The sequence below is a fragment of the Impatiens glandulifera genome, chromosome 3, assembly GCF_907164915.1.
Source record: "Impatiens glandulifera chromosome 3, dImpGla2.1, whole genome shotgun sequence".
Taxonomy (NCBI): Eukaryota; Viridiplantae; Streptophyta; class Magnoliopsida; order Ericales; family Balsaminaceae; genus Impatiens; species Impatiens glandulifera.
In genome coordinates, this window is record NC_061864.1 from 29,098,365 (window position 1) to 29,114,366 (window position 16,002).

At 31.3% G+C, this 16,002-nt stretch overlaps 2 protein-coding genes across 2 annotated transcripts; one reads left to right on the forward strand and one right to left on the reverse strand.

The window, feature by feature from the left end:
• The first annotated feature begins 902 nt into the window (after positions 1-902).
• On the forward strand, positions 903-8,777 carry LOC124930788 (serine/threonine protein phosphatase 2A 55 kDa regulatory subunit B beta isoform-like). Its single transcript, XM_047471144.1, has 14 exons — positions 903-1,221; positions 1,461-1,564; positions 1,642-1,749; positions 1,843-1,962; positions 3,192-3,374; positions 3,443-3,534; positions 3,743-3,861; positions 4,515-4,638; positions 4,714-4,837; positions 5,556-5,624; positions 7,668-7,759; positions 7,850-7,927; positions 7,997-8,070; positions 8,187-8,777. Exons 1-14 carry the CDS (start codon positions 1,128-1,130, stop codon positions 8,321-8,323), a joined length of 1,518 nt encoding a protein of 505 aa, XP_047327100.1. The 5' UTR covers positions 903-1,127; the 3' UTR covers positions 8,324-8,777.
• Positions 8,778-10,010: 1,233 nt separating this feature from the next.
• On the reverse strand, positions 10,011-12,081 carry LOC124930969 (octanoyltransferase LIP2, mitochondrial). The gene is made up of 2 exons (XM_047471347.1): positions 11,925-12,081; positions 10,011-10,844 (listed from the first exon to the last, which is right to left on the reverse strand). The coding sequence occupies exon 2, from the start codon at positions 10,839-10,841 to the stop codon at positions 10,134-10,136; it is 708 nt and encodes a 235-aa protein (XP_047327303.1). The 5' UTR covers positions 10,842-10,844; positions 11,925-12,081; the 3' UTR covers positions 10,011-10,133.
• Positions 12,082-16,002: the final 3,921 nt, after the last annotated feature.

Here is a 16,002-nt window from a genome sequence, read left to right on the forward strand (position 1 = left end):
AGAGAGAAGAAGATTTTGATTTGAGACAAATTTAAACTAAAATAACTTGATAAATATTAAGAAGAAATATTATATATATATATATATATATATATATATATATATATATATATTAAAATATTAAAATGAGACTTGATATAATTGAATGTTTAGTTTGGAGCCTAAAGTTTAATTTGTACATTAAATTATAACAAGATTCAACTCAAAACTTCGATATATATTCAAAATGAGTCTGACTTAAAGGTATATTAAGATAGGGATGTTCAATATTTGGTCTGAACCGAATATCCGACCGAATTCGAATTCATCAAATTCGAATAAATCGAATTCGAATTTTATTTTCGGTTTTCGAATCGAATTCCAAACAAATTCGAATTCAAATAAAAATTCGAATAAACCGAACCAAGGAACTCGAATAACCCAAAAATCGAACCGATGAACACCCCTATATTAAGATGACTCTTATTACTTGTTACGAGAATCTTTCCGGATTAATGTGAATATTATTTTTTCATTCAAATCGTTTTCAGTTGAAATCGAATCCGTGACATTTTGGTCTCTGGCTGGGTCTGCCCACAGACATAATCCCGTCCGCTTTCATTCAAATCGTTTTCAGTTGAAATCGAACCCGTAATATTTTGGTCTCTAGTCGGGCCTGCCTAAAGACATTACCCCGTCCACCTAAAGACATTACCCCGTCCGTTTTTATTCGAACCACTTTTAATTAAAATCGAATCTATCACATTTTAATTACGAGAATCTTTCAAGATTAATGTGAATATTATTTTTTGCATGAAGGTGAGTGTGGATGGGAGTTTGATCCTTCATTGCAAAAGTGAAGAAAGATGGGACGCTTGTTTCCAATAACAAGAAGACAAGAAAATGCGTTTCTGCGACCAATTCTTCCACTTTCGCGCAACAATTTTCCGGGAAAATCGAGTGGATATTATTGAAAGCGGCAGGGAAAGCAAACCAGTGTATTTCTTCCTCTTTCTCTCTCTACTCTTCACTCTTCTTCTTCTTCTAGCAGAAATTACCCGGTAGATGGAATCGGAAACCATAAACCCAAATAACCAAATCTTCAAACAAGCTTGCGTTGCCGGAAAGTTAAATTAGCTAGTACCCATATGACTTTAAGCCCTGATTCTCCTCCTTCCTCCATGGACTGGAAATTTTCGCAGGTTTTCGGTGAGCGAAATCCCGGTGAGGAAGTTCAGGATGGTTAGTACTACTACCTACGCTTTGATTCATGATTTATGTTCTAGTATTCAACCAAAGAAGTTTTTTTCAGTAAAGAGAAAGGATTGGGGGTTTTAGAACTCTTCTTTGTTGCTGGGTTTTGTAATTTTGAGCTTGTTGAGGAAGAGGGGAGGGGGTGTTTGATGCTAATTTCTCAGTACTGATAGTTGTCATTTTGGATTTATTTTTAAACTTTTTGGCCTTTCTTCATGTTGTTGTAGCTGACATTATATCTGCAATCGAGTTCGATAAGACTGGTGATTATCTTGCTGTTGGAGATCGAGGTGGCCGAGTTGTAATTTTCGAGAGAGACACTGCTAAAGATGTAAGTAGGGTTTATAGTATTTTTGTGAACTGCAGTGGATGTTCTCCATTTTAATACTATTTTGTTTTGTTTCTTAGTCTCTACTTGGAGATTACTCTCAAAAGCAGTTAGAGCAGCTGGATTTTGTGGGTAAAAAGTCTCCTCCTTTTCGTTACAAAACCGAGTTTCAGAGTCATGAACCAGAGGTATATGTATATTATCTCAATTGATGAATTGAGTATTTTTTACTTTGTTTTGGTTGGTTGCAAATGGTTATAATTTTTGTTTGCTTTATGTAGTTCGATTATCTAAAAAGTTTGGAAATTGAAGAGAAGATCAACAAAGTGAAATGGTGTGCAACGCCCAACGGGTCATTGTTTGTTCTCTCAACAAATGATAAGACAATAAAATTGTGGAAGGTATGGAGTTTGTCGTTATATGAAGAACTTCATTTCTTACTTTAACCTTCCATGATCTTTTATCTGTTTTTTTTCTTCAGGTCTTAATTGCTCAATTTTATGTTTCTAATTGCTAAAGATTGTGATTTGATTGGATTGGTTGAAGTTCACGCATTAATGATGTCATGTATCATGTGGATTAGATTCACATTTACATTTGGAAAGACTAAGTAGTCACACTACTCTACATTGAATAAAAACTAAATAAGAATCATCCAATGGCCCATGCCATTTTCATACATTCAATGGCCCATTTGGAAACAGTTTCTTATTAGTTAGGAATTAGTATATATAGATTAGTTAGCTTACACTAATGTTATGCTTATTGATAGAGGCTTGCTTCTTAATTCTTATATATAATATCTTCTAGTTGCTCATCTCCCATCTCGGTATATGAAACCCTAACCCTAAGGGTTCGTTTCATCACCCTCCTTGTTTGGATGTCTATGCATCCAGCCGTTCTAATGCATATGGATTATTGTTTTGATGTGAAATTGTGAACCAAGATACGACAATAGGGAATAATAGAGAATTTGTAGAAAAGGGGATAAAATCAAACCTTCAAGAGACGTAACTCAAACACTCAATTTATAATTATTCTGAAGTTACCTGAAAAAATATATTACATAGACTATTTCTGGAGAGATCTAACCTCAGCTATTAATTAGAATTTAGTCCTTAATCAGATGGAGATTTGAATTTATCTAGTAATTAATATAAAATACTAAGATGAGTGAGAATTTTAAAAGCAAACTACCTCCAATTATCTAATCCAAATATCTCACTAAATATTAAAACTAAAGATAAAATCTATCACTGAGATAATTACCACATTTTCCAAACAATAGTAAACTAAAGGTCCAAAAGTTAAACTTGCAATACTGCATAGTATCAGTCTCTCCATATTAAAAGAAAAATCTGTTCACGAATTGGATCAGGGTGAAGCACTAGCAAGCAACATTTATAGGAATAAAGTATCGGTATTGTTGTAGAGAAAAAGCAATCCATAGACATTAAAACTTGTAAAACTGCATTGCATCTTTAGTTTTCAAGGTGTATGAGAGATTACACACTTTTACAGTATTCTTCATCTGTAATATTCGGAATATTCCATTGAGTCTTTGCCAAATTACTCAGTTGGTTGGCATGAGTATGCTGAACCATCACATTTATATGGTTGAATGACTCAGGTTACGGATCATAAAGTGAAAAAAGTGAAGGATATCAAGTCTAGCCCATTAGTAAGCTCAGAAAATGCACTTTTGGCAGAAGGTAGCTTTGCTAGCGGGGAAACACCACCTGAAAATGGTAACTATCTAGAAGGAACAGAGCAAAAAGACAGCACCTTAACATCTTTTGAAGATCAAGCCAGGGTAGCTCTTTAATTTTTCAGGGGTTGAACAGGCTAAGTGCTGTATATAATACCAGTTTATAATGTTAGATTGCAGGTCTTGGTGATACTGCGTCTGCTAGATGTCGAAAGGTGTATGCTCATGCTCATGATTTTAATATTAACTCTATCTCCAACAATAGGTAAAGTTGCTATTTTCTTTTATAGATCCTTCCTTTCATTCTTTAAGCATCTGCATAAAGCTGACATTCTATGTAAGAAGGATATTTAAGACTGTTCATTAGATCATTTTGCTGTGGTGGAACAACTGAATTTAGCAGAAAACCTAGATCTTGTAGGTTTTTAATATGATATATGAGGATAATTTTTTATGTTCAAACCCATGTGCAGTGATGGCGAGACATTTATATCTTCAGATGACCTTAGGATAAACTTATGGAACCTTGAGATCAGTAATCAGTGTTTTAACATCATTGACATGAAGCCACCAAATATGGAGGATCTTACAGGTATTACAGGCCATCCTTCTTTATGATTGCATCTCATGTATTTTAGCAGTGGTTAAATGTTCATTTGCTATGACCTTAGTTTCTTGTTTGGTCACAACCTAATTTGTAAATAAACATATTGGGCTATATGAAAACAATTATTTTGTTACAATCACTATCTTGGAAAATTGCCAAAGATAAAGTTGAAAGTGATTATTTTTTGTTTGATGTAAGATTTTTGGATCATCATCAGATTAGTTTTTGGATCATGATCCATAATATAGTGTAAGTTGTGTTGCTTCATTTAGTATACAAATTATTACTTTTTATTTCGATCCAAATTATAGTGTATTTTTTTTTTATTTCATTTGGTATAGAGTTGTTTTTATTCTCAATCAAGATCAGATTATTGTTTAGATCATTGTGATTTTTGACACAATTTTTGACAAACATAACAAATATAAAATTTTCGGATCAGGATCAACATGAAAAAAAAGTTGGTAACAAAACAGCTCATTTCAATTCCAAAATATTTGATTGAGAAGATTTTAAAGCGATTCAAAACTGTCTTTAACCCATTTCATACCTGTTGAAATAATAGCACTTAGTCTGTCTGTATTGATTGATTCTCTTGTATGATATATCTAATCTATATTCTTTTAATTGTCAAACAGAGGTGATAACATCAGCTGAATTTCATCCATTTCACTGTAATCTGCTGGCCTATAGCAGTTCAAGGGGATTTATCAGGCTTGTAGATATGCGACAGTCAGCATTGTGTGATCATAGTGCAAGAATGTGAGAGTTTGGTACTTCCCTTGTCCTTATGTTATCTTCAGTCTGTAGTGGCATTTATGACTTGTTGATTTGCAGATTACAAGATGGAGAATCCAATGGCTCCAAATCATTTTTCAGTGAAATTGTTGCTTCTATATCAGACATAAAATTTGCATCGGATGGAAGGAACATATTAAGTCGTGATTATATGAATCTAAAGGTTTCTCTTTGTTAAGTTTTGTATCCCTCCACCTTGCTTTAGTTTTAGATTAGCAGATCTCCGAAAATAAACATTCTCCTCACTTCTGATCAGTTGTAAATGTAGTGAGCCTATTTGAAAATTGATATTTTGTCACAAGTTTTATAAATAAAGTGATATTTTCATTTGGTATAAGATTTTTTCTGGATTATGATTCAGATTATATTGTCATTTTGTTACTGTTTGATATACAATTTATTTTCTAGGTCAATATCTAAATTATATTGTAATTTTTTGCTTCATTTGGAATAGAGATTTTGTTCTAATTATTTTTTAGATCTAGCTTATAATTATTCTAATCTTTGGAAAACATAGCAAATGTAGATTTTTTTCAAACATGATTATATAAAATAACATTCAGACTATGACCCACTTGGTTTTTCATATATATACTGAACATCCTTCTGCTTATAACTTGATTGGTATGATGTAAATATTTACGAATTTATTGTTGCATCTCTAAATACCTATTTAGAGATTTTCCCAGCAAAGAAGCAAACATTTGAATGCTATTTCCCATCTTCATTCTCATATTTGCATTCTTTCATTAGTACAGTGGTCTTGTTCCCTTTTTTGGCTTAAAATACATGTAGAAATGAGTTCAGAATCTGCTGTTTTCTAGTTTCAGTTCCCTTTCTGAAAGGTTCACTCATGGGAAACTATTTCCTTCTTTTTTTAGCTATGGGATCTACGCATGGAGAATTCACCTGTTGCAATTTATAAGATTCATGAGCATCTCCGGCCCAAGGTATGAATTTCTTTTGGATGATTATAATAGTATTCTTTACTATTTTATTTGTCTTCATTGCATCGTGCTGCTCTAAGTATTTGCTTGTGAATATGTTTAATTCAAACATAATCTATTGGCCTCAGTTTTCGATGAATTGCACTTGTGTTGCTAGTTAGCATCCTTGTGAACCAAACTGGGGGCTCATGTTTGAAATTATGACTTTGTTTCAGATATGTCAACATCTATACATTGTCATGTTCATAATTGCAGCTTATTGAATGTGTGTTAGGCTCGTAATGGGATATGTGTATTAGGTAGTAAATTTTATTAATGTTGTTATTTAGGTAGTTAACAGTTATTCGCAATTAGGGCCCATCTGGAAACACTTTTTTTTTTGTTTCTGAATCTGATCAGACGAAAAACTGCCAATAAATTTATGAACGTATCTAATTAAGTTAAGTTTTAAACTTGATCTCATCTGTATCTATATCCCACATCCACTTGAGATATTTAACATGAAAAAACGTTACCAAATGGGTGTTTTTCTTAAATAAAGCATAGATATGTAGATTTCAGTACGTTTAATACTGAATAATGTATTGAACTTTTTTCTAAGGATCTCCTTTATTACTTCTTTCTAAAGGACTTCCTTAGTTCTCATCTTCATTGCGAGACATGTTCACTTCTCATCCTATTTTTCTTCTAAACCAAAACTGTTTGGTAACATTGTTATCAACGTTCCTTCACACCTGTGAATTTGTTTGGCCATGAGTTGCTATGTCTTCTTTTTCACGTTTGGAATAAAGCCTTTGGGTGCTCCTTCGCGGAGTAGTGTAGTGATATGTTTCAACTCGAGTGCTTCCGGAGCTTGGCCCTATCCACATATTTTGCCTTATTCTACATCTTCGTATTCCACAAGAAGAAATTTGTTATCAACCAGGAATGACCAAAGTGACACTTAGCATCTCACCCAAGAGTACTAGGCAATTATTTCCAGCTGCAAGTAGCAATCATCGAATTTGTTTCCATTTGTTGTCGTATTTTGGCCTCTTCAGATTTCGACCACTCTCTCTTTCATCTCTCCCTAGATGTAATCATTGCGCAAAAATTAAGAGCAAAGGAAGTTGGGGCACATTGTGGGTCGGGTTGTGTTACTCCAAAAGTATAATCAGACCCATAAATAGAGTATATAATAATTGATGCAAGGTTAGGTTCTCTTCTTCGAGATTATATTGATAGTTTGACCTCCCTTTTGGAAAAGGTTTCTAAAGAAAAGCTATTTTACTTGTGAAATGTAATATTACCCTATCAAACGCGAAAGGGTTTTAAGATTTACTTAAATGATGCCTACTACACTGTTATCATCAGCCACCAATGTAGCACATGTAGATTCCGATGATATTACCAATCCAAAATCACATTCAATTTTTTTTCTCAAAAGTGTGGTAGAAGATATTGGTCATGTAAAGATGGATTAATCTCCTAGTGAGGCTTCTCTTTTTCCACCAGAACGGGTGATTGATTCATTTCGGATCCTTTGTTCCTTCACTTGTTTCCATAACGCATGACCTTGGATTGGGTAATTGATAAGTTTATTAGTGTAGTAATGTGATATTTGTATTAATGTTGTAATTGTTATGGTAGTTATAGCAGTTATGTGCTGTCTTATTTAAGACTCCATTTGGAAACACCTGGATACTAAAACGTACATTGATCAGATTATGTTTGAAACTTAAACTTAGTCAAAGACTAACTCAAAAGTTGATTGATTAATTATATGAATTCGGATACAAAATAAGTGTTTTTAAATGGGACCATTACGATATAAATTCAGATATGTTGAATATTGAATTATGGATTGAACTTCTTTCAAACGATCTTCTTTATAACTTCTTTCTAAAAGACTTATCATCTTCACTCCTCTTCCTATTGTTCTTCTAAACCACCCTAACTTATTCGATAGAACTTGCCATTAATTTAAAAAATTCCATGAAAAAAGCAGTTTATGTTCCTATAATTCCTTTTGTAACTGTCAGACTGATAGAAAATTGTCTTTGGCAGTTGTGCGATTTGTATACGAATGATTCCATATTTGACAAGTTTAGTTGCTGCATTAGTGGAGACGGCCTTAATTTCGCTACTGGGTCATACAGGCATGTTTATTACCCTATATATTCAAGTTGTTTTGTTGTTGTTAGTTATGGTTGCTCTAATATCCCAGACTGTTTATCTTCTTGATTCAGCAATTATTTGCGTATTTTTTCTTCCGGAGTTGGAGGTGCAGAAGGCTTGACACTGGAAGCTAGTAAAAATCCAAGCAGGTAAAAATTGTATTTTTTTTTGTTAGTTTGTCTTCTTTTTATTAATCTATAAATACTTTCTTTCTCTAGAAAATTGCCTCTCCAAGCTTCCTCAAGGAGAAGATCGTCTATCAGTAACTTGACAAGGGGGTTTTACCGACAAGGTTCGAGGCTCATTTCAAATCCACGCTATCAGATATACAAAACAAATTTATTTTTTCCTTTCTTCTTTTTTTTAGTAAAATGGACTTTTCTTACTATTCCCTCCCAAAATTTTCAGCCCAGGATAGTGTTAGCACAGGAGGCGCTGAATTCTCAAGTAACTTGAAATCTAAGCTGCAGCATATGGCTTGGCATCCGAAAACAAACTTGATTGCTTGTGCAACTGCCAACAGCTTGTTCCTGTATCAAGCTTAGTTATTTAAAACTCTGCTAGAAGAATCACGAATAGAAGCTTATAATCATTATCCATTTTGTTTCGAATGTTTGCCAATCTCGATTAGATTTTGTTTCTTTTATCTGATTGAAAAACCCTGGTGACATCTGATCAAGTGTATATATTAGAAACCCAGAAAGGCAAAAAGACAGTATAGAATGAATCCATGGTTGGTTGTTAATGAGATTGGTATTTGGAACTCTGAAGGGGTAGGTTGATGATGATGATACAAAACAGGAATGGAGGACGAAGATGTGTTTTGTATGTTGATGTCTTAGAATTCGGTTGTATTGTTTTGTTGGGGATGTCCTCTGTTATTTTTGTATTAGAAACCCGTAAGCAAGCTGAATGTGTAAATGCTCCTACGAAATGAATGATTTTGTGTGAATTATAGAAATGTTATGCACTTAATTTGATCTTTATATTTAAACTTGATTTGGAAGTGCTTTTATTGCTATGTTAAAATCCATTTTTACTGTTGTTTTTTTTAAATTTGATTGTGAATATATTTTATCTCATATACGTTAGAGTCACAACAGAAGTAAGAGAAACAGTTTTTATGAAAGAGGCAGGAGAGTATATATTAAATAAATTAACAACATGATGTATCATTCAATGGATATAATCCTCCTTTTGAGTGCAAAGTTATCAAGTTACTCAATGTGCTAATAGGTATAATGATCTCTCTGCACTTAACAAAAATTCTGATACCAGAAGGGTACTCGCATTCTTGAGGGACTGAACAACTTACCTTTATACTCATAGATGGAAAGGGGAAGTCAATGGTAAATTCAACTCTATTCATGAGACTGTATTCGGCCTAGAGAACAATATGTTGCTTGGTCAAGTTTGGTTTGGTCGTAAAAAATTATACGTCGGCATCAAATTATTCTGTGTTGCGTTTCAAGAAAGATTGATGACAAGGATCGGGTGAACAAATTTATGGAAATTTCAAGGATTATATTTCAATTACTTGAATTTATGTAATTAATCGTGAAATGATAAAATTTAACGAGTTAGATCGAGATTTTAACTAGTTGTTCATTATATAGCTTTAAGTAGTATATATAACCTAGTTGTTATAGTTAATAGCTATGAAATGAATTGAAATTGTTTGACCTCTCAATTTTTCTCTGATTTCTCATCCCTTGTAGACCCTATTTGTTATTATTTGTTTGGAAAAATATCAACATTATTAGTTAGGGTGATAACATTACATTGGTGAAAGATAAAAACAATAATGTATATGACATACCTAAAAATAATTTCAAGACAAACTTCTCAAATAACTAAGTTTTGTAGCATATGTTGCATTAGGGTGAAAATTCAATCAAAGCAAGAAAAAAAATGTAACTTAATAGATTATTAATAGACTAAAGTCCAAGCCTATTAGATAAAAAGTGAGTTTCAACAATTATATATTGATTCAACCGATAGCTCAAATGGCTGAGAAATAATTTTAAGGTTACGAGTTCAATTTTTCACACCATTTTCTCATGTAGGTACATAATCCTCCTATTATAACTAATGTCATCAATGTCACAAAATCATCACCAATTATAAGCCTACAAATTTAAAATTTATTACAAAATAAGTATGCCCAAGAGAATATTAAATATAGATGTATATCATTCAAGTGTTGAAATTTCATAACCAACTTTTCAAAGAGAAATAGACAACTTGAAATCTAAAAAATTATATTAATAAAATGGATTAGAGTTACATAGTTTACATTAAAGAATGGTATTTAAAAAAAAATCATACAAACACCACAAATGTTAAAATCACAATTTAGTTCAATGTCTCCTCAATATCTTCCAACCTCCGCGTTTCACAAATGACATCATTAAATCCGAACACTCTCGCGAAACAAGATATCAACTCGTCTTGAATAACATCATCAGTCGGAAGCGACAGACCGTTTGTCTCCATTTTCAACGACGTGACTTCTTTATCTACAATCCCACAAGGTACAATATGCTTGAAATAATCCATATCCGGGTCAATATTAAATGCCAAACCGTGAGAAGTAATTCCAGACGAAATCCGAACCCCAATTGCCCCAATCTTTCTATTACCAACCCAAACTCCGGTCTCACCCTTTTGACCTTGTTGTGCCCTAACACCATAAACCGATGCCAACTCAATCATTGTTGACTCGAGTTTCTCCACATAACTCCTTGCGCCAAGCCCGACTTCTCGAAGCGACATTATGGGGTATAATATGGCTTGACGAGGACCATGAAACGTAATGTCTCCTCCCCTTTGCGTATAATGTAGTTCAGCTCCTATATTTCGAAGGTCGGGCTCAGAGATGAGTAAATTGTGATCAGTTCGTCGTTTTCCAAGTGTGTAAGTAGGGGGGTGTTGAAGGGATAAAAGTGTTTCAGAGATCGTGTTAGTTTTTCTACAGGCTGCTAACTTGTCTTGTAGCTTCAAGGCGTCTGAGTAATTGACGGTTCCCAATTTCCAGACAGAAAGGGTTCGAGGAACTCTCATTGCCTTATGAATAGTAGTAGATCACCATTAGTTCATAGATAAGGAATTTTGTTTGATAAAACTGAAAAAGTATTGAACATTGAAATACTGAATTTTAAGTGCAAACTGCCAAGTAAGGAAGTGTCTAGAAATTAAATGCTGAATAAATCAAATGAAAGTATATGAGGTATGCGGGTTGTAGGCCTGTGTGACCTCCCATAACAAACTTGCGCCACGACACTAACAACTTTAAAGAGTCTAATTTGATATCTAAAACATGTCATCTAGCCAAATGAGGTTGTTGTGCCTTAATTACAAAGGGCTATCATTCTCTATACCAATGTCTATAGTATTTTTGTGCATTTCTCGAGTAAATCGTAACAAAGTACTCTTATTTTCCTCTTTTCTTCACAACATTCAAACAACAAAACTATTAGAAGAGAATCTATGGTTGGTTAGTGAGATTCATTGCAATTAAATCTCAAGGTGTATCATTTTTTTTTGGCATACTTGATGGAGAAGTAAGATTATTTGTTTTCTTCTTTGATGATTCTTATCTCTTTCACTTTGGGGATCACAAGAGTATTTTAGTTGGTGAAAAGAGTTTTTTTCCTTCTAAATAACCCAGGATCAAATAAACTAGAATGATGTTTTGGCTTCTAAAGCCAATGTCTGTTCTCTAAACCTCAAACTCAGGTCTGCAGGCAAGCTCTCTAAATATCCCCAGGGATCAAACAGGGGAGACGAAAGAAACACCAAATCAACAAAACTAAGCATTCAAAAACTACTACAGTGAAACATTCATATAGTTCAAATTCAACTCAAGATTATTCACAACCCATATACTAATTTCAATTTAATAAACATGTAAGCAGCAAATAAATGGTATAGCCTTCCCCCTATCAAATGAATCTTCACAGAGTATGATTCCCAAAAGAAAAGACTATGCATAGTTTAAGGATTAACAGCTTACCTATGGTTTTGTACAATAAGATTCATACCATTAACATTATGTTAAACTACAATTATAATAAAAATAAGAACTATCTAACCCATTACATCATGTATTCATCCTATTCTAGCAATCAAAAACAGTAGACTAACCTTAATTTGATGGTGAAGAAGCAAATGAATAGCCAGTTACACCTTCTTCTTCTTCTTCTTCTTCTTCTGTAGGTCGAGGACAGCCGCTTCAAGAAATCAAAGCCAGATCTGGACAATCCATCTCCATGAGGGGCTTAGATTCAATCACTAACTATCATTTGATCTTCAGCGTCAATTTGCGGAAGATCATCTTCGATCATGCGGTCTTCTCTCTTTCTTTCTCCTTCAGGGCCTTAGGCTCTTCTTTTGTTTAAGTTAGCCCCCAATCTTATATAATGTTTAATTTAAATCATAAACTTTAGGTGCCCATTCTTACACTATTGGGCTCTTCCTTTTAAAATTGTTGGTTAAACTTTAGGTGCCTTTTACCATTGGGCCTAAGGCAGCACAAGTACACTCCACTTTACATTATAAATAGAACCCTTTTCTCTTAAACCTAAATCACCCACTTCAATAAACAGCCTCCTTCTATAGACCTCTCTTAATCTTCATCTTCTTCGTGAGTTATTTGATCTTTGTTCTTCATATTATAAACATGTCTTTAGAAAGTGTTTGAATTCTTTAAATCTTGAATCTTGTTGTAAAAAATGTGCAAATTACTTCCATCCGCGTGTGATTCTTTTTATGAGTAATGCGGCCATAGTTTTGCACAGATTAAATTTATGTGCGCAATTGATTCTGTATGCTTTGTGTGTATTGAAGAGGTCATAATTGCAGTAAAGATCTAATCTTTATTGAATATTCTTTTGGATATTCTTCAATTGCGCATACATTTGATTCTATCTCATAATTTTTTCTTGATTTATATATAGATGGTTTTTATTGTAATGATTATTTGCAAATTACTTCCATCCGCGTGTGATTCTTGAATCATGAGCAACGCTGGCCATAGTTTTGCATAAATTGATTATTGAATTATGTGCTTTACTTGAAGATTTGGGTCATGTAAAGTTTTCTCTTTTACATTTTCCTTTACCTTGTAAAGCATACAATCTTTTTTATATTAACTTTTCAGAAATAATTTTTTTTGTTTATCTGATATAGTATGTTATTTAAATTTTATTTTAAGACTATTATTAAAATTTATCATTGGGTTTTGATCTAAACTAACAAAACTAAATATGTAGATTTTTTATTATCTACATTATTTAGTAGAATGGGAGGTCAAATTTAAATTTTATAATCCTTAAATTATAAATATATATTTTTTTATTTTTTATTTGATTTTGTAAGGAGATAAAAAAGTATATATATATATATATATATATATATATATATAATATAAAAAAGAGAAAAAAAACATAATATAATTAATTATACTATTATATTTGAAAATTTGAAGGCCACATGAAGAGGCATATGTTATTTATGGGAGGGCTAACCCTAACACTAATGTAACATAAATGTGTATTTGGTTGTGCTAAGGGCTCTAATTGCTAAATGAAGGATATTGGGAGTTTGTTTCTCCTTGATTGTGCTCGGAATAATCAGATATTAAAATAGCTCCAATGATATTTTTCAATTGTAAATGAATTTTGGTATTTAAGGCTTTGGTTTGAAATTCAAAGTTTATCAAAAACTTTCTTAAAATCAATTATTAAAATATGATTAGTTGTCCATCTCAATCATTTTTAAGACTCAATTTGGAATTTTTTAGAATTTTTTTAATTTGTGTAAACAATTTTCTAACTCATCATGAATAACATTTTTGACATCATATGTGTTAGTAAACTTTTTGAATTATCTTTAGTGGAGTTCAAAAACAATCATTATATTTTTAAAATCTTTTATTTTAAAATTAGACATTTTCAATTAAATTGATTCATTTAAACTATGTTTAAAGAAAGTTTATAAATAGTTTTAGGATCAATTCTAAATCAAATAATCTTACTGTATTGAACATATCTTATTTGGACTATTAACACAAATTATAATATGAATATATGTTATAATGAGTAAGAGAACACTATTTTACACTAGTTAGGTATAAAATTGATATTAGGAATCTTACACAAAAATTTTAAAAACTGAAAATTTTAAAAAAATTTTAATAGTGGATTTTTGTTGGATGTTGATGGATGGTTGAAGGTTGAGTTATTGTCCTTCCTTTATCTAGATGATTAGCAGGAAAAATGATCACATAACTATTATGATAATTTTTCTTTTCAAACTTTATTATATGGTAAAAATAAGTTTAATCGTTTTTTAAAAATCTCAACTGTCCTTATCCTTGTTGCAAAGAAGAAGATGAAGATGATTGTGCGTTTGATGTGATTCGAGCGTTTCGTTTACCTTCTCTCTATCTTGAGCATCTCGGGTTTCAGGTGTTAGCCTTCTATTTCACGAACACCTTGTTGACTATGCTGGGCTTTGTGTGGTCTAGTGCCTTTTGATTTGGTCCAAACGACTTTGACCTGTTTATTATTTTATTATTTGTAAAATACATAAAAATTGATTAATAGACATAAAATTTACTTTTGTCTATTTTATTTATTATTTATGTAGTTTAGGCTATTTTATTTTTTATTTTTTTGGGATTTAAATGTCCAAAATATTTATCTCACATAATTATTTAATTTATTCATTAATTTAATTTTAATTATTTTTTTCCTTATATAGTTTATTTAAATTATTTTTAAACTCATTAAAGAGTATAACTTTTAGAAACTTATTTTAATGACTGTTTTTTTTATATATATATGTATTAGGTGAATCAAATTTTAATATTTACATCTCTTTTGAATGAAGTTTGGATAAATAATCTGGTTTTTGAAAATATAGAATAAAATTGGACACAAAGACACTATATTTCTCTTACCTAATTTATGAGTGGTTTAAGGATAGAAAGATAAAACACAAAGATGGTCGTTGTTGGTGTTTTCCTTTATTGTTGTATGTTTGTGGCGATTATTGAAGGACTTGCAAAATTCATCTTTGGTTGTTAATATTCTATTAATGGAACTTAAGTTGACAAGTGTTAATCTTAACCTAAAGTTACTTGGTTTTTTAGGTGCCTTTATGTGTAAATGATTCTATAGATGTTATCAACAAACAACATATATTATGCAAGTTATACCAATTTTTGTTTAATAATGTACAAGGGATCATGTGCTTACTTTTGATAAACAATATGGTTTGCGTGATTTTTTATTTTTATTTTATATAAGCTATTGACTTATAGTCGTTTTGGGTGATCATTTGTATACTATTAATAAATAGTATATGATTTGTGTGGTGCGAATATTGATAAATTATTTGTGTAAGTTATTAACAAAATTTTTTTTTTCGGAAGGATGATTATATACTGATGATTGTGGGTACTATTAATATATAATATTTGGTTGATAAGAATCTTAATAAAATATTTGTGTAAACTATTAACAAATAGTGTTTTCTTTCTCACGATTATATATAAATGATCGTAAGTACTATCGAAAGATAGTTTTGATTTGACGTGAATATTAAGAAAATTTCCACGTATTCTATCAATAAATAACGTTTTAGTAAAAGTAATGTATAAATGATTTTGAGTAATACTGAAAAATATATTTTAATTTGATGTAAATATTAACAAATTATTCACGTATACTAATAACAAATAACATCTTTAGGAGCCATCATTATAAATGATCGTATATACTATAAAAATTAGGTTTATTGAATATTAACAAATTATTCACGCATGTTATTAATAAATACTTTTTTGTAGGAGTGATCATATATAAATGATCGTAGGTACTATCGAAATATAAATTTTGATTTGACGTTAAAATTAACAAATTGTTTATGTTTGCAATTAACAAATAGTTATTTTAGCAGCGATCATATACAAATTATGATCATAAGTAATATTGAAATATATATTTTGATTTTACGTAAATATTAATAAATTATTCACGTCTACTGTTAACAAATAACGTTTTTAGTAGCAATCATATACAAATGATTGTAGATACTATGAAAAATAGGTTTTGATTTAACATTATTATTAACAAATTTATGAACGTATTATATTAACAAATAACATTTTTAGAGACAAATTGTGAGTGAACAAATTCAATCTGAATTTGTTTACAAG

Bases quoted from the DNA above. Each gene is read 5' to 3' on its own strand.
- LOC124930788 (XM_047471144.1), top strand. From the start codon at position 1,128: ATGACTTTAAGCCCTGATTCTCCTCCTTCCTCCATGGACTGGAAATTT. The intron at 3,535-3,742 runs GTAAAGTTGCTA...ACCCATGTGCAG, and splicing joins AACTCTATCTCCAACAATAG to TGATGGCGAGACATTTATAT. The intron at 3,862-4,514 runs GTATTACAGGCC...ATTGTCAAACAG, and splicing joins AAATATGGAGGATCTTACAG to AGGTGATAACATCAGCTGAA.
- LOC124930969 (XM_047471347.1), bottom strand. From the start codon at position 10,841: ATGAGAGTTCCTCGAACCCTTTCTGTCTGGAAATTGGGAACCGTCAAT.